General features: G+C 37.9%; 1 protein-coding gene across 1 annotated transcript in view; it reads left to right on the plus strand.

Moving 5' to 3' along the window:
• dnah6 (dynein, axonemal, heavy chain 6) overlaps nucleotides 1-18,511 on the plus strand; it is a 203,204-nt gene that overhangs the window by 12,607 nt on the left and 172,086 nt on the right. Inside the window, exons 13-26 of the mRNA XM_087237125.1 lie at nucleotides 1,277-1,397; nucleotides 1,484-1,635; nucleotides 2,793-2,945; nucleotides 3,057-3,308; nucleotides 6,386-6,514; nucleotides 6,636-6,749; nucleotides 9,158-9,301; nucleotides 13,087-13,242; nucleotides 14,395-14,445; nucleotides 14,529-14,621; nucleotides 14,728-14,847; nucleotides 17,004-17,184; nucleotides 17,375-17,471; nucleotides 17,572-17,785. Of these exons, the coding sequence (XP_087093251.1) occupies nucleotides 1,277-1,397; nucleotides 1,484-1,635; nucleotides 2,793-2,945; nucleotides 3,057-3,308; nucleotides 6,386-6,514; nucleotides 6,636-6,749; nucleotides 9,158-9,301; nucleotides 13,087-13,242; nucleotides 14,395-14,445; nucleotides 14,529-14,621; nucleotides 14,728-14,847; nucleotides 17,004-17,184; nucleotides 17,375-17,471; nucleotides 17,572-17,785 (1,977 nt within the window). The remainder of the gene's footprint in view (nucleotides 1-1,276; nucleotides 1,398-1,483; nucleotides 1,636-2,792; nucleotides 2,946-3,056; nucleotides 3,309-6,385; nucleotides 6,515-6,635; nucleotides 6,750-9,157; nucleotides 9,302-13,086; nucleotides 13,243-14,394; nucleotides 14,446-14,528; nucleotides 14,622-14,727; nucleotides 14,848-17,003; nucleotides 17,185-17,374; nucleotides 17,472-17,571; nucleotides 17,786-18,511) is intronic.

Below are 18,511 nucleotides of genomic sequence, written 5' to 3' on the forward strand. Positions count from 1 at the left end.
TCTTTTTTAAGTTTAAAGAAAACTTGAATGCCAAAGCATTTTAGTTATGTAATAATATCATTAAATTAACAAAATAATCAGCAAATGTAAAAAAAAAATGGCAGAAAAGTTAGTAAAAACAATTATCATAATCACCAAATTTAAACGAGTAGATTTTTTTTTAATTAAGGCAAATGCGTTGATTAACCATTACTAATTGCGTATTTGCAGCCAGTTTAGATGTCATTTCGTTTTCTCCGAGTATATAGTATAGTTCTTCTGAGTCTTTTAGATTAATGAATCCATTATTTACTTTTTCTCTCGGTATCGCGGCTGTTCGTGCGCTGTAAGCTGTGAAACCAGGTGGAAAGTAGTCTTTAATAAATGAGTATCGCAAAAACGCATACTAACTTAAAAGCAAAATATGAATTCTGGACATTTTAGGAGATTTAGAAACACACGCCGGACTCATTTTTAGTCGCAAAAATTCATGCCTCTGTGGGTCTGAAAAGCAGGTGAAACTGTCTGCACGATTGTTGACAGGTCTTGCGGGCACAGAACAAAACTGGTAAGCGATTTCCCACTACTTAATCAATTGCAAATGTTTGGCTATATTGAGCGGATACAAAAAGTGTAAAAGGATGAAAAAAAAATGTCACTAAATATACTTGGGTGGCCGTTAATATATCTGGGCAGACCACCCAAGTAAAGTCTATGAGTGGGAAGCATTGGCATATGATGAGCAAAGTAAAAAAAATCATATATAAAACACTGATCAAGTTCACATAATTACATCAAAACAGCCCATTAAGGGAAGTTTCACAAATGAATTTCGAGAGGAGAGCATGATTTGATTAAGCACGGCTGGTTTCTCATCCGTAATCAGTAATAATACAATCAGATGGATTCAAGATTACTATAAATAGACTGATTTTACCCTTCTGCCTTATCTTTGTTTTGGAAGAATCCTCCTTCCACCCCATCTCCTCCTTTTACTCTCTTTTCTAAGGGGAGCTCTCAAGACCTACCCAATCTCTGACTCCCTTTATATGCTTATTGACCAGGCGGGAGCCTTGGGCTCAATTATCTCCGAGCTCAGGGTTCTCTCCTAAGACAGCATGCTAAACCTGCTATTAATGCTAAGCATATCTAAGTGTGTACTCTTGAAATTTGGTGAATTGAAGCTCTAGTAATCTTGCTTGGTGCTTGGCTTTCAGTTTTTATCATGTATGGTTTAAAAAAAGAAAATCATAGATTTTTCTAATTGTGAAAATGTTTTATGCTCCTTCCCCATCAGCAATCAATTCAGACTGCATTCGTTACTGCTAACGTATACGCTCGGACATTTGAGCCGTTCAGACTGTTTTACAAAGAGAATGAAGACCTGGACCTGGAGGCTCTCAAAGAGCAAGAGCATGGTAAAAGATCGTAATCATCATGATAATTGCTATCATGTATGACTGCTGAAATCATGACTTATGCTTTGTATGTGTGTATGATGCAGAGGTTGTGTTTTTTGAGAACAGTCTGGATAAATATCATCAAGAGCATAAAGAAGCTTTAGCCATCCAACAGAAGAGACCTCTAGGAATTCTACTGGTGGACACTACAGAACTGAAGCACAGACTTATACCATCTCCTCTGCGCTGCATTGAGGTGGCACACCACTAGAAAACACTATCATAAATTATTTTGTCTGTAATATTTGCATTCTATGGAAGCCTGTTTTTGCCAAATAAAAAGGAACTTACGATTTTCCTTTTATTCTTGAATTTTATTCTCAGAATTCAGACTTTTTCCCTTACAATTTGGAATAAATTTGGAATGTATATTTAGCTAGTAACTGCAAGACATAAAATTATACTTGCGTTTATATCCTACAGTTCTGATTATGTGTCTTGCCATTCAGAATTTGTCTTGAAATTCTGACGTTTTGTCTTGCATTTTGAATAAAAAAAAACCGTGAGGCATAAAAATATAAAAACGATAATAGATTTTTTTCAGTTGTTCATTCTGCTGTGGGAACACCTGATAAAGAAAGGATTTTTTTTTTTTTTTTACAGTTTTGTTGCTTTTATACAATAAAATAGTAATTTCTAATATTGCCATAATTTTGGGATTATCTGCCAATTGTGACTTTTTTTTCCGAGTTGCAAAAGTCAAATTCACAGTTCTGAGAAAACATTGTCAGATAACTCTCAGTGAGATTTAAACTTGTTTTGAGAAATGAGGTTGTAAATTGTGAGATATATACAGTAAATTCAGAACCAAAGTCATAAATGTGAGACAAAACAAATCACAATCCCCTTTTAGATTTGATTTTAATTGTTTGGTGCTACTTTATATTATGTGGCCCTAATTACAATGATGAAATTAATCGTTTAGTACAATGCAATTATTATACACATATAGGCTTTTAGATTGTACTTAATAATAATTTAATATTAACTTAATAACTTAATAACTTAATAATATGTTATTAATATTTAAAAACAACTATCAGCATGTAATTACATGTGTAATTAATTTTGTAATTATATTTATAATTACACTGATGACCCATCCCTTACACATAAACCCCACTTAAATCTACAGTATCCTTACTACCAAACCTGTCCCTAACCTTACTCGTATAGTACGAAAAATATCCTTATAATATGAACAAAATAAATACATTATACTACTGTAAGTGCCTAGTAGTTAAGGCCACTTAATATAAAGTATGGCCATCGTTTTACATTTAATGGCAGAAACAAGCTTCCACTGTGTCCTTGCCTTACTCTGCCTGATACATATTTGATCTCCTTCTCTAGGCTATTAATGATATTCTACCTCGGCTGGCAAAGAAAAAGATGGATGACATCATTGCAGAGGCTCAGGATGCCCAGTTCAAACTGGACTTTGTTCCAACTGTAACCACTGAATATGTTGACTCCCTCAACTTCCTGGATGAAATTCAGAAAAGGGTAAGTTTGTGAGAGTTTTTCTGTAAAAACAATAAATCCACTAGGCAATTAGATATTTGACAAAGGTTTGCTCAGATGTACTACTCTTATCTTTCAATCTTTTTCTGTCAGATCGAGGTGCTTGAAAAGGAGACTGTGACCGTCAGTGAGATGTACAAGTTGATTGAGTGTTACTCTGTCCCCACACCTCCCGAAGATATTGCAGTGTATGCCACGTTGCCACCATGCATAACTGCTGTAAGAAACACCATCGACAAGGCAGTGGGAGAGCGAGACTCTTATGTGGACAAATTTTGCCAACATCTCCAGCAAGACATCGGTCAACTGAACAATACAGTACAGGAAGTGAAAGCGGAGGCAGAGGTAAACACACCACAATAATGTGGTAGGGTTGTTAGAGTGTATTTTTATTTATAATTAATGCATCAGGTAACACTTTACTTGAAGAGGGTGTTTATAAGAGGGTGTTCATGCCCTCCAGGAAGTTTGGTGACCCCTGTTCTAGGCGCAAAGATAGCCTTATTTGAGATGTTTTCATCAAGACAACTTGACATAAACAAATACATTACAACCTGCCTTTGTCTTGACATTTCCAAGATAAAAATTCTGTCAGTGTCTTTGTTGTGACAACTTGACTTTACCAAGACAATATAACTTGTTATAAATCTCATAAGCATGATTGTCTTGAGGCCACTGAAATTGTGCTATGAAATTTATATAACAGCATCCCTGTTATTTTTTTTTTTTTACCTCCACTACAGTGATACAAATAGAATTTGTCATTAAAATATGAATTAATGTTTTAAATTAATTTTGTTCCACTTTGTTCCAGTATGTTTTTTTGTTTTACTTATATATATATATTTTTATATTTCTTTAAAGTTACTAAGCAAAGACTGGTTTTTATTTGAAGTCACAGTAAATAGACCCTCATTATAAAAAATATTATTTTTGTTATTAGATTAGATTAGATTAGATTCAACTTTATTGTCATTACACATGTACAAGTACAATGCAACGAAATGCAGTTTAGGTCTAACCAGCAGTGCAATAGCAGCAAGTGCAGGATACAGGAATAAGTTATAAAGTGCAGTTATAGAAAACTATGGTGATATTTACAGATGGGATGGATGTACTATGAACATTATATACAGGTTGGATAAGCTATGAGCAGATTTACAATATATTAATATATGTGCAGGTTGCTATTAATAATCAGTAGTGTGCAGATAGATAAACATGATTACAAGTGTATATGTTACAATATATGAATATATGTACAGGGATAGATAAACATGATTACATGTGTATATGTTACAATATATGAATATATGTGCAGGTTGCTATTAATAATCAGAAGTGTGCAGATAAATAAACTTGATTACAAGTGTATATGTTACAATATATGAATATATGTACAGGGATAGATAAACATGATCACAAGTGTATATGTTACAACATATGAATGTATGTACAGGTTGCTATTAATAATCAGTAGTATGCAGATAAATAAACATGATTACAAGTGTATATGTATAGTGGGTGTGTACATAATAACAAATGCCCATATGCAGTGGGTATGTACAGTTCAATAAGTAAACAGTTCAAAGTGGTGCAGTGAATGTGCAAATTTTAAACGTGCAAATGTTAAACAGTGCAGTTATTGCGAGGAGTTTAAGTTAGAGGAGAGTGGGGGGTGTATTTGGGGGGAGGGGGGGGTGGGCAAAAGAGTCAGTGGGGGGCAGAGTTCAGGAGGGAGACAGCTCTGGGGAAAAAGCTGTTCCTCAGTCTGCTGGTTTTTGTCCGGGGGAGCCTGAAGCGCCTGCCGGAGGGCAGGAGAGAAAACTGTCTGTGAGCGGGGTGAAAGGTGTCCTTCAGAATACTGCGTGCTCGGCGCAAACAGTGTTTCTTCTGGATGTCCTTTATGGCTGGCAGTGTGGTCCCTGTGATGCGTTGGGCAGTTTTCACCACCCGCTGCAGTGCCTTACGCTCAGCAACAGAGCAGCTTCCATACCAGACTGTGACACAGTTTGTCAGGATGCTCTCTATTGTGCAGCGGTAGAAGTTCACCAAGACGGCTGATGAAAGCTGGTTCTTCTTCAGTTGCCTTAAGAAGAATAGGCGCTGGTGAGCCTTCTTGATCAGGCTGGAGGTGTTGGTGGTCCAGGAAAGGTCCTTTGAGATGTGGGTCCCCAGGAACTTAAAGGATGAGACAGGCTCAACGGCCATCCCACTGATGTGGATGGGATCATGTGAGCCTGTTCGTCCCTTTCTGAAGTCCACAATGAGCTCCTTGGTCTTGTTGGTGTTAAGGAGCAGATTATTGTCGGTGCACCAAGTGGCCAGATGCTGTATCTCCTCCCTGTAGGCCGTCTCATCATTGTTGCTGATTAGACCAATCACTGTGGTGTCATCTGCAAATTTGATGATGGTGTTGGATCTATTAACAGACCTACAGTCAACAGTACAAAGGGAGTAGAGGAAGGGGCTCAGCACACAGCCCTGTGGTACACCTTTGTTGAGTGTGACGGTGGTGGAGCAGATGTGACCTGATCTAACATTCTGAGGTCTGTTAGTCAGAAAGTCCATAATCCAGTTGCAGAGTGATGTGTCGATATCCAGGTCTCTTAGTTTCATTAGTAACTTGGAGGGTATGACAGTGTTGAATGCTGAGCTGAAGTCCACAAACAGCATTCGTGCATAAGTGTTTTTATTGTCCAGGTGTGTGAGTACAGAGTGCAGTGCTATAGAGACTGCATCATCTGTGCTCCTGTTGCTACGGTAGGCAAACTGATGTGGGTCCAGTGTGGATGGCAGAGAGTCTTTTAGATGTGCCAGGACCAACCGCTCGAAGCACTTCATGATGATGGGTGTGAGTGCTACAGGCCGGTAGTCATTCAGGCATGTTGGGCTGGAGTGTTTGGGCATTGGCACAATAAAGGTGGTTTTAAAGCTGTATTACATATAATTAGAAATGTTTATTGATTACAAAAAACATACTAGAATGATTTCTGAAGGTCCGTGTGGCACAAAAAAAATATTATTTAAAGAGTAATTGTTGCATAGTGAAAATTCTGGTTTGCCATAGAAATGTTACATTTTAAAATAGAAAACATTTGTTTAAATTTAGTGATTTAACTGTAATAAAAAAGTGCAGTTTTTAAATAAAGCCTTTGTTAATTTTTGAAAAAAAAAAAAAAAAAAAAAGAATCTTGGCTGACTTCAAACTTTTGAAAGGAATTGCACTGCCTAAAGCACAAGTATCAAACTCTGCAGTTTAGTTCCAACCCTAATTAAAAATTGAGTCCTTTAGGCTTGTTTGAAACCTAGGTAAATTTGAAACAGGTAAGTGTGCTGATGCTGGGTTGGAACTAAACTGTGCAGAGCAGTGGCCCTCTGGCCTAAACTAGTACTGAACTAATAGGATTTTGTCTCTGCAGAACCATCAGCTCCTTGACATTGATGCAGATCGTTCTCACATACGACGGTTGCTTGGAGATATTCAGATCTCTATTGATGAGCTGCAGTCTCAAGCCTTCAAATATAAAACATACCAGAAGAACTTTAAGGTCAGTGTGGCTCTCTCTCCTCTAGAGGGCACATGTTCACTATTTATTTTCATCAGTTTAATTTCTGGCTGATCATCATGAGTTGAGAAAAGTGTTTTATACAAAATGTTTGTTTGTACAGGTGGAGGTGACTAAATATGACACTCTTGAGGAATTGACTGCAGAAGTGAAGCTGAAGCAGTTACTCTGGGACTCTCTTGAGGAATGGGAAAGTCTGGAGAACGGCTGGTTGCAGGTCATTTTTTTAAAAAGCATCTTATTTTATGAGTTTGAATCATTAGATCTTTTTCGTCTTTTACTTAAATTTGCATATTGGTTGTCAATACAACAAAATGTTTTAGAATTATGCCATTTTGAGTACAACAAACTGATCTACAGCTTTAAAAAATGTTTTACAAGAAATAGGTTTCTATCTGATTAAAAAAAATCTGATTCATTTATGACATTTTGAGACAACTGTATAGTACACTCATTAGCTAATTAGGTGTTCAACTACAAGTTCATGCAAAAACATCAACTCAACACTGTGTCATGGCTTCCGGCCATTAAATTAATTTACCACACTCAGTCTTGAGGTTTTCAAACCAGAAAAAGAGACCTTATTAGATACATTATAACAAAGCCAAGATACATGCAGCAGAACTGAACAGCACAATTTGAAATATCTTAAATCTGTGGCCTCTTTATAATGTTTACCCCCAACGTCATGCTTTTCACATCTGGTTTACCATTTGCAAGCTTAGCTTGATGATTTACATTTTATGCCCCCTAGATGGAAGCCCCTCCTCACCTATTCAATATATGCTTGCATTGCAGTTCGACATGTAGTCATTCCTTTATGTGACTTCTGATTGTCTCAAGGGCTCCTTTTCTGTTAAATTCTTATAATTTTCCTCTTAGCCCTTTTCTCTAAGGCCCTTTATTTTCAGGTTATATTTACTTGCTTATACTTGTTCACTATTTACTTTAAAGAATGAAAAACTTCTTCAACTGGTGCTACTCAATGCATTTATGCATTTAAACATTATCAGGACATTCGAGGAACAAAGGTAGCTCTGAAGGCAACAGTTAATTTAACCCTTGTGTACTGTTAAAATTGTGATTGCAAAGCCAAGACAGCATATATTCATGCATTCTTAAATGTTTCTGGGTTTTCCCTGGAAAATGTGTGATTTTTACTGTCACAGTTGACAGCATTAAACCTTTAAATAGGGTTGTGCAAAATAGTTTCTGGATTTTATATGGAGTTATATTGAGTAAAAGAGCAGATTATAGTGTGTGGGGGCTATGTTCTACTACTATGTTACTATGTTCTGAGAGCTGAGCTTCTTATTTTTACTTTGTCAGACTTTCCCTCTCACATCCTCAGACACACACACACACACTGATCACATTAAAAATGTGACCTATACCCAACAGGAAAAACCTGCTCTGATCAGGATTTTTGCAGCCAATACCGAGTACAGATTCCTTGTCATGTTGATCAGCCAATGCCGAGTACCGATTCCTTGTCATGGTTCAGCCGATACCGAGTACTGATTTTAAGTTTTTTAATGCATTAAGCACATTTTCCCTCTAATTATGATACTTAAGTTGAGATCTTGCCTTACCTAAGTGAATAAATTAAGGATGTTGCATATAATCCCTTAAACACATTTCTTTTCATCATTTAGGTGTAATCATATCATGGCCAGAAAGTAACTTAACACAAATATAAAAATTGGTAAAAAAATTTACAAACAATCAGTCCACTCACGTCACAGCACCTCAAAAACTGATAGATAAAATGGTTGCATTTACAACAAAGAGACTATCATTCACGCAAAACGCAACAAAAGACTTTATAAACAGAGGTCACACCGCATCTGTATATATTTTAGCTGTTTTGATACGAGTGAATTGATAGTTCACGCCTCCACACATCATTTACCTCCTCACGTGCTGTGGCTGCTGTAGGCTATGTAAAATATACGGCTGTGCACGTGCATCTTCCTCTGCTTGTAAACTCCTAAACAAGCACCTGTCATCAGTTCATGAGATCAGACAGAATTGGAGCATTACGATTGATCTGAGCATGTCTAATTATATGGTGTCAAGGCTTTGCAATCAAAAAATGTAATTATAATGAAAGTCAATTGGGCAAAAACAGCCACAAACATAACGAAAGGGTAGCCAATTTGCCCAAAGTGTATTGTTGAATTTTTTTTTTACATTTTCCAAATGTTTTTCCATAATATGTGTCAACATATGATTTGTTGTCTTTTGCTGAAATACTGAAAGTTGTGGCCAAATTAAGACTCAAAATGACTCCTGAGTGGATGAAAACATCCGCAACAGCACACAAGATTTAAAGGTGTATCTAATAAAGTTGCCAGTGCTTGTAAATCTCCTCAGAGGGACAGCTAGTGCTTAAATTCTTAACCTGAAGGTTGAAGGCTAGTTATTCTGTACTGAGGAGCAGAAATATAACAGCTAAAGGGTTACTGAGAGACACAGCTAAACTTGTCATAGGTACGTCCTTGAGCAAGTCACTTCACACTAGATAACTTTGGATAAAGTGACTTTGCAAATGGGTATGCTGGAAGCCATTTCGAATTACGGTGTCCTCTAAATGTCACATGGTCAATTATCTCTTTTATATAGGATAAGTTTGATGAGCTGGACCCAGAACTGCTGAGCAAGCAGGTGAACAGGTTTGTCAAATATGTCAGCCAGCTGGAGAAGGGACTGCCACCAAACAATGTGGTGCCCTTCCTCAAAGCAAAAGTGGAGAGCATGAGAGAAAAGGTGGGTGAGGTTCACACTAATGAATGCATGTAACTGCCTGAGGTTGACGACAGTATTTTACATTTTCCCATGGAAAAAAAGATGTCTCAAAGCCATAAAAAATGTAGTAGGCCTACTAGGCATAGAGTACTCTTCTAAATGTACAGTGCATCCGGAAAGTATTCTCCACTTTTTCCACATTTGTTTATGTTACAGCCTTACTCCAAAGTGGATTAAATTCATTTATTTCCTCAAAATTCTACACACAATATGTTGCAAATGTATTACAAATAAAAAATCTGGAAATCACATGTATGTAAATATTCACGGCCTTTGCCGTGAAGCTCTAAATTGAGCTCAGGTACATTCTGTTTCCACTCATCATTCTTGAGGTGATTCAGCAGCTTAATTGGAGTTCACCTGTGGTGAATTCAGTTGTTTGGATATGATTTGAAAAGGCATACACCTGTCTGTATAAGGTCCCAAGATTGACAGTGCATGTCAAAGCACAATCCAAGCATGAAGAAAAAAGAAATTGTCTGTAGACCTTAGAGACAGGATTGTCTCAAGACACAAGGCTGAGAAAGGTTACAGAAAATTTCTGCTGCTCCGAAAGTTCCTATGAGCACAGTGGCCTCCATCATCCGTAGGGGGAAGATGTTGGAATCACCAGGACTCTTCCTTGAGCTGGCTGGCCATGTAAGCTGAGTAATCGGGGGAAAAGGGCCTTAGTCAGAGAGGTGATCAATAACCTGATGGTCACTCTGTCTGAGCTCCAGCGTTCTTCTGTGGAGAGAGGAGAACCTTACAGAAGGACAACGATCTGTGCAGCAATCCACCAATCAGGCCTGTATAGTAGAGCGGCCAGACGGAAGTCACTTCTCTCCAGGAATTTGCCAAAAGGCATCTGAAGGACACTCAGACAATAAGAAACAAAATTCTCTGGTCTGATGAGACTAAAATTGAACTCCTTGTATGAATGCCAGGCGTTATGTTTGGGGAAAACCAGGCACCGCTCATCACCAGGCTAATACCATCCCTACAGTAAAGCATGGTGGTGGCAGCATCTTGCTGTAGGGATGTTTTTCAGCAACAGGGACTGGAAGTCTAGTCACGATAGAGGGAAAGATGGATGCAGCAATGTACAGAAACATCCTAAATGAAAACCTACTTCAAAGTGCTCTTGACCTCAGACTAGGCCAACGGTTTATCTTCCAGCAGGACAATGACCCAAAGTACACGGCCAAAATATCAATGGAGTGGCTTCACAATCACTCTGTGAATGCCCTTGAGTGGCACAGCCAGAACTCAGACCAAAATCCTATTGAACATCTCTGGAGAGATCTGATAATAGCTGTAGACCGTCGCTTACCATCCAACCTGATAGAGCTCGAGAGGTACTGCAAAGAAGAATGGGCAAAAATTCCCAAAGACAGTTGTGCCAAGCTTGTGGCATCATATTCAAAAAGACTTGAAGCTTTAATTGCTGCAAAATGTGCATCAATAAAGTATTCAATTAAATTCAATTAATCTTTTTTTGTTTAGTGCTTTTACAATGTATATTGTGTCAAAGCAGCTTCACATAGAAGATTACAGTGAATTGAAACAGTGTAGTTCAGTTTTCAGAGTATAAGTTCAGTTCAGTTTTAGTTCAGTTTAGATTAGTTCAGTTCAGTTCAATGTGTTTTAATATTGACTGCTGAGAGTCCAAACACTAAAGAGTAATCCATCGATGTACAGCTCTACAAGGCCCGAACTATGCCAGTCAGTGGCAATTGCGGCGAGAAAAAAAAAACTTCACCAATGGAAGAAAAGTGAAGAAAAAAAAAAGACCTTGAGAGAAACCTGGCTGTCAGATCCCCGGCTCGTTCCTGCTCACCCAATCAACATTCTCCCTCACATTACACCTCTATCCAATCCCGTGAACCTTCACCAGACTACTAATCATTTGCACCTGTTTCCCATTACCCAAGGATACTATAAATACATACCTTCTTGATTCACTCATTGGCCGGTATTGAAGTCAGATGGTTGTCTTCACCTTTGCTTCGCCGTCTTCTCACCTTCTTCCATAGATGTTCCTTATGAGTCTTTGAGTCCTACTCACTGATCAAGGGAAGTGATTATTCTTCTGATGTTTATTAGAGGATTAGCTATCACTCTGATGAACTGTGCGCTTGTATACTCCCCTACGGATGATCTTTATCTGCTTACAGATACTTCTCTCCAATCTAGTGGAAAACTTACACTTGTGTAGTGTTCACAGAAGATCCACACCCACCTTGATGAACTGTGTATCTAAGTATTCACCTGCAGTGAGCAATAAGAGTAAACACCTTGTGAGACTGAATGCTTGCATTTGTGTTGTGTTTACCAGAAGATCCACTACCAACTAGACTGTGTATCTGTATACTCTCCCACTGTGTGTACAGTGAGCGAACTTCTAGTGAGATCGAATGCTACATCACTAATACTCGCGTTGCTGTGTATAAAGGTCACTACAGCATATACAACGCTTAATTCCCTTTGTGATAAATGACATTGTTTTGAATAAGACTTGTGAAAAGATAACCACCTCTTTTTTTCCTTGTCTACCAGCGTGACACTGGTTTAGTTGGGCATGACCATTTCTCATATGGCCAGTATTGAGCAAAGGCTGTGAATACTTATGTACATGTCATATTCAGGGTTTTTATTTTTAATAAATTTGCAACAATCTAAATCTTTTTTCACATTGTCATTGTGGGATATTGTGTGCAGAATTTAGAGGAAATTAATTTAATCCATTTTTGAATAAGGCTGTATCATAAAAAAAAAAAAAAATGTGGAAAAAGTGAAGCGCTATAAATACTTTCCAGATGCACTGTATATACTTTATAGGGTGACCATGTCCTTTTTTTCCCGAAACTCTCAGACAACATTCAATCATGTACCATACATACAGAAATATTGGCCAATACGTCTTAAGGCACTGTGATAAAGAGAGAGTGAGAACGTTTTTCTCAGCTGATAAACAATAAAACACTGACAGCCATTTGGAATCCACAAAAAATTAAAGGGCTCGGGCAAATGTAACGATACAGATGACACTGTGGAGAAGCACATGGCTTGATGTCAAGCCCTTTTTTAAAAGATTAAAGATGATGATTATCATAAAAATAATTGGTTATACCATGGGAAAAAATTATAAAAAATACATGGTTATATTCATATTTATTGTTATTGTGCTTGGCGTGAACAGGCCTTTAATTAATCAGCACCAAAGCAAAAGCCAAGAGTGAGAATAGCAGCTTTTACTTGTTGCACATGGTTCCTAAACCTATTGAAAAGAAACAGTGTCATGTTTTATTTGTTTGCTATTTTTCTTTATTTTAATGGTTTAGTGGAAAAGATTATTATATGATGTATTTTTTGCAAACTGAAACATGGTTACCCTAACATTATATAATGTGATATAATTATTATTTATCTATTTTAACTATTTTTATTTTTTATTTTTAGCTGCCATTATCCTTAAGAAATCATTTTAATATGATAATATAATGCTCAAGAAACATTCATAATAGTTTTTGAAAATGCTAAATCGGTTAAATAAGTGATTATCTGATTATCTGATGAATAATATCTTTAAAAAACAATAAAAAACTGAACTCTTATGTACCATACAAACTGATTTCACTATAAATGTTGGTCAAATTAATGTTAAATTAATCAACTTATTGTAAAAAACAAAAAGCAAATCCATACTAGTATGTGTATTTATATAAGCACCCATGTACAGTATTTAACATTCTGCATTTGCATAGTTACCGGTGATCACAGACCTTCGTAACCCATGTCTGAAAGCTCGTCACTGGGAGATGTTGGAAGCAATTGTGGACTCTAAACTACTAGAGGAGGCAAAGACTCTTGCCACCCTGCAAAATATTGATATCTTCCAATTTGGATTTCAAATACAGGAGGTAAGAGAAACATTGAAGCCCTTAAAGAGCCCATATTATACATGAAATAGGGTCATATTTTGGTTGTAAGGGTCTCCAACAACAGTCTAATATGCATGCAAGGTCAAAAACATTTTCATGGTCTTATAATCTGCATTTATTTTTACCTAATTATCCCAGAGACTCCCATATGAATCGTCCAGTGATTAATTTGTTCCCAAACCCCTCCTTAGCGCGAAGCTAATCTGTGCTGATTGGACCGATGACAGTCTGTTGCGATTGGTTGACACTGACGGGCTTCAGCGAGAGACAGAGGGAAATGCCCAGCAGCTAATCAACAATATAGAAGTAGTCATAGTGCATACATGCTCAATAGTGTAAGGCGTGGATTTTAGCTGCCAGTGGGTGAATGTAAATACAGACGATGGACTTAAAATACAGATGACTAACTATTTTATTGAGCAAAAACTCCAAGAACTGGCCTGGAGATCTCCTAGCTTGTCACACTCTGCTCTTTTCACAGACACACACACACACATACACACAAACACACACACACACACACACACACACACACATACATACATACACACACACACACACACACACACACACACACACACACATTTTGCCCTCGTCCTCGCGCATGCGCACACACACACATAACCCTCCTCCGTACGACATCGCGCACACACACACACACACACACACACATATAACCCTCCTCCGGACGACAACGCACACGCGCACACACACACACACACACACACACACACACACACACACACACACACATTACCCTCCTCCACGGAACGTAAACAAAGCGGGTCGCATGTTTCAAATCTTCCGGGTTTGCGCGTACGCGGTGATAACTTCGTTATTACGTCATGGCGAAACACCTAATGACTCGTTATCAAGACGACTCGTTTATAGCTGAATCAACAGTTTTAAACACTGTACACTTACAGATTTAAGCCTTAGCTGGATATTTCACTTCACTTAGAGCTGTGTTACACAATACATGGAAGGGCATTTTCATAATATGGGCTCTTTAACACTCACTGATATACTAAAAACTCTAGGTTTGAGCCACAACCTAACAGGAAGGCGTAAATCAGCATATAGGAACTACAAATTCATTCTTTAACCGGATGTATCCTGTCAAATTTTCAGGTGTCTGGACAAGCCTCAGGAGAAGCATCTCTGGAGAACATTCTCAGAAAGGTGATGCCTACATTTATTATTGTCTTTTAACATTATACATACACGTCTTTGTGTTGAGCTTCACACATACACACTGTTGATAGATTGAGGATTCCTGGAAGACGACAGAGTTTATAGTGCTGCCTCATCGGGACACTAAGGATGTGTTTATTCTTGGTGGAACCGATGACATTCAGGTAAATTAAATTTAGATGTAACTCTCATTCTTTCCAGAATTGAATGAAGAATATACATTTTTTTAATATAAGTAATATTTGTATTTTGCCTGTGTGAATTTTGTAGGTGCTTCTTGATGACAGTATAGTCAACGTTGCAACTGTTGCATCATCCCGTTACGCAGGCCCAATCAAAGCCAGAGTTGACAAATGGCAGAGACAGCTTTTGCTGTTCAACCAGACCTTGGTAATCCAAACTAGAGTTATGAACTTCAAAAAAAATACATTTTATGTCAAATGTTGGCGTGGGTTTCCCCGGGTGCTCCAGTTTCCCCAACAGTCCAAAGACATGCGCTATAGGTAAATTGAATAAACTAAATTGTTCATAGTGTATGTGTGTGAATGGGAGTGTATGAGTGTTTCCCTGTGATGGGTTGCAGCTAGAAGGGTATCCATTGCGTAAAACATGTGCTGGATATATTGGCGGTTCATTCCACTGTGGCGACTGATTAATAAAGGGACTAAGCCGAAAAGAAAATTAATGAATAAATGTCAAACGTTTGGTGCTAAATCAACAAAATGTATGCATTTTCAGTCCTTTGAAAGGATAGTTGCCAAAAATAAAAATTTTCTCACTAGTTACTCACCCTCAAGTAGTTCCAAACATTTATGAGTTTTTTTTTCTGTTGAGCAGAAAAGAACATATTTGGAAGAAAACCTGAAAACCTGTAACCATTGACTTCCATGATAGGAAAAACAACAACTATGGAGGTCAATGCTTACAGGTTTCCAGCATGTTTCATTAACTCTTCTGTGGGGTTCAGCAGAAGAAAAAAACTTATTAAGGTTTGAAACAAGTAAGGGGTGGCAGAATTTTAGAAGGCAGATTTCTGGGTGAACTATCCCTTTAAAGTCATTGTTTTTTTAGTTTTTTGCTTTGTTTTGTTTTATCATAAACTTGATATGAGATGAGATATCATGTTGCTTGGTGTTAAATCTGCTTTTTGTGGTTATCATTGTGTTTGTATGATCATGAAAACAAAACCACACTTTTAAGTTTTTGTCTTGTAATAAATCAACCCTCTTTTATCAGAATTTTTTGTTATCATTCTGTGGTCATTGAAAAAAAACGAATTTTTTTTAAAGGGTCATGAAACCCCCCTCTTTCAGTTCAAGTCTGCTTCATAATTGAAAAAAAAAATGCTTCATGATGGGCATGGAGCGCTGCAAGGGGCGGGAGAAGTGGGCTGGCAGAAAGAGGGAAAAAGAGGGGAGCGATCAACTGTCAGTTGGCTCTGCTGTATCGACCCTGACAACACCACAGAGAAAAACATGCAACAAATCCCGTGAATCATGGAAGCAAACGCATATGACCCTTCATGAACAGAACAGAACTAAATACTGCCAAGCTGTGTGTGGATACGGTCGCACAGCTTGGCAGGTCTGCCTAGCCTTCAGAACAGCGTGCTTTCATAAATAATTGAGAAGTAGTGTCTTCTTATAGCAGGGATGTCCAAACTCGTTCCTGGAGGGCTGGTGTCCCGCACAGTTTAGCTCTAACTTTCCTTAACACCTGCCTGGAAGTTTCTAGTATACCTAGGAAGAGCTTGATTAGCAGGTTCAGGTGTGTTTAATTGGGGTTGGAACTAAAATATGCAGGACACCGGCCCTCTAGAACGAGTTTGGATACCCCTGTCTTATTCACCTTATTCTTTGCCGACGAGTGGGCGCAGCCATTTAAATCTTTTTGGCTCGAGACTTCCGGTCTCATTCACTTCCATTAGTTTTTAGACGTTACAAACTGCTTGTTACGCTGCTTGATCTTGCAAACTGATATTTTCTAATTATATTATTCTACTTGGTCTGTATAGTAATGCAAACATTGGTTTGTAGAGCAAGTAGTTTGCTCTATTTTTTTTCTGCCATTTATTAGTCCTAGTCATTTCTCCCATAGGTGACTGAATTGGAAGTTCTAAAACAATCGCGAAAACAGGTGCACTTCCTCTTTAGAATTTCAAATTCCACTTTAGAATAAGGTCAATAGGATAAGAAAACTCAGGTATGAATAGTAAAGAGAAACCATCATTATTGGACAGGCAGACAGGCCCTTAGTCACCAATTTTGATTTTACCCCAAAAATGATTTTAAACCCGAAAGATGAAATTAGCTGACAAAAGCTCAAAATTTTCTAGTTTTCTCCACAATTAAAGCTAGCAGGTGCTAACGTTGTCTTAACTGATGCTCAACACACAGAAATCTGTTAAAATATAAAAAAAAAAATACTCCAGGGCTTCTTGAACAGTTAAAACTTTTACGTTTGTTATATTTCAACACCACTCTCCCCAACACCACTTTTTTCTTTTTTTCATAAATTCTTTCTCTCTCCTCTGTTGTGATTTTTAGGATGAGTGGTTGCTATGTCAAAGAAGCTGGCTTTATCTTGAGAGTATTTTCAGTGCTCCTGACATTCAGAGGCAGCTGCCTGCTGAGGCTAAGATGTTCCTGCAAGTGGACAAGTCCTGGAAAGAGATCATGAGGAAGGTCAACCGCATGCCAAATGCCCTCCGTGCAGCCACACAAACAGGTCTGGCCTGATGACGCTCAGAAAATATGCACAAAGCACAGACAGTCAAGATGAAATGAACACATTTACATTTAAAAAAATAAACTCAATGTGCACTGTATGAATACAATTGTAGGTAAAGTGCAATAATGAAAAAATGGTGTAAATTATACATACCTTTGAGCAGTGCTGCCCTACTTTGTGTCCTCAGGGATTTTGGATGTTTTTCAAAATAATAATGCACTTCTTGAACGGATACAGAAATGCCTGGAGGCTTACCTAGAATCTAAGAGAGTTATTTTCCCAAGGTGCCTGCACACACTCATGCACTCGTTGCACTTTCTCATCAGAATGCTGATTTCTGTTGATGCTGTGTCATGACTTTACTCCCTTCTCTCGATGGCTTAGGTTCTACTTTCTATCTAATGATGAACTGTTGGAGATTTTGGCTCAGACACGGAACCCTCAGGCTGTGCAGCCTCATCTCAGGAAGTGTTTTGATGCGATATCCCAGTTGGAGTTTGCCACGCTTACACCTACGACACCTGAAGGGGATGACACTGTCGAGAAAATACAGTATACTAATGACATCTTATCCATGGTATCTCCAGAGGGAGAAAAGGTCAAGTCTCTATTCTTTTTCTTTTTGTTTATTAATATAAAAATATGTTCAGTGATAATATTCAAAACGTATAAAGAGTAAAAAAGTAAATAATTAACTGCCTTTTGTTGTTTATTTTGTACTGTTTCTGGGGGTCTACTTTTTATCACAATTTGGAAGCAATAGGCTATTTTTTATTGTGTGAACACATACATGGTCATGTCCACTGTTATGACTGACAATTTGTATAATTCTTTCTTCTTTTTTTTAAAAGGACAGCTGCTTTGATTAGCTGTTTTAAAAAGGGGACAAGCTACTATATGCCCTGCCCTGTCTCTATCACACACTGAACTAAAATTCTTGATGGAAATGCTATGTGGAAACTTCCACTATGGGATTTTTGTCAAAATCCAATCATCTGAAAGAGTATATAAACAGGTCAATCAAATGCCAATGAGTTGGCAATGTCAGCGTGCACAGGTTACGCTACTTACAATCAATTTGGAAATATAAACGCAGGGCTTGCCAAGCTGAGCATCCTTTTCTAGCTGAAGAGGTTTTTATGCCCAACAGCTAAGGGGCAATCATTGTGGCGAAGGAACATACCATTTCCGTTCCCCCCCCTCGGGGAACGAGGGTTACTTTGGTAACCAGAGTGTACCCCTTCGTGAGGGGAACTTCAATGCTATTTGGAAAATTCCACTGTGAGAAAATGTATGAAAATGCCACAATGATTGAAACTATCTT

This window comes from Danio rerio, chromosome 1 (genome assembly GCF_052040795.2).
Source record: "Danio rerio strain M-AB ecotype USA chromosome 1, GRCz13ab, whole genome shotgun sequence".
NCBI lineage: Eukaryota > Metazoa > Chordata > Actinopteri > Cypriniformes > Danionidae > Danio > Danio rerio.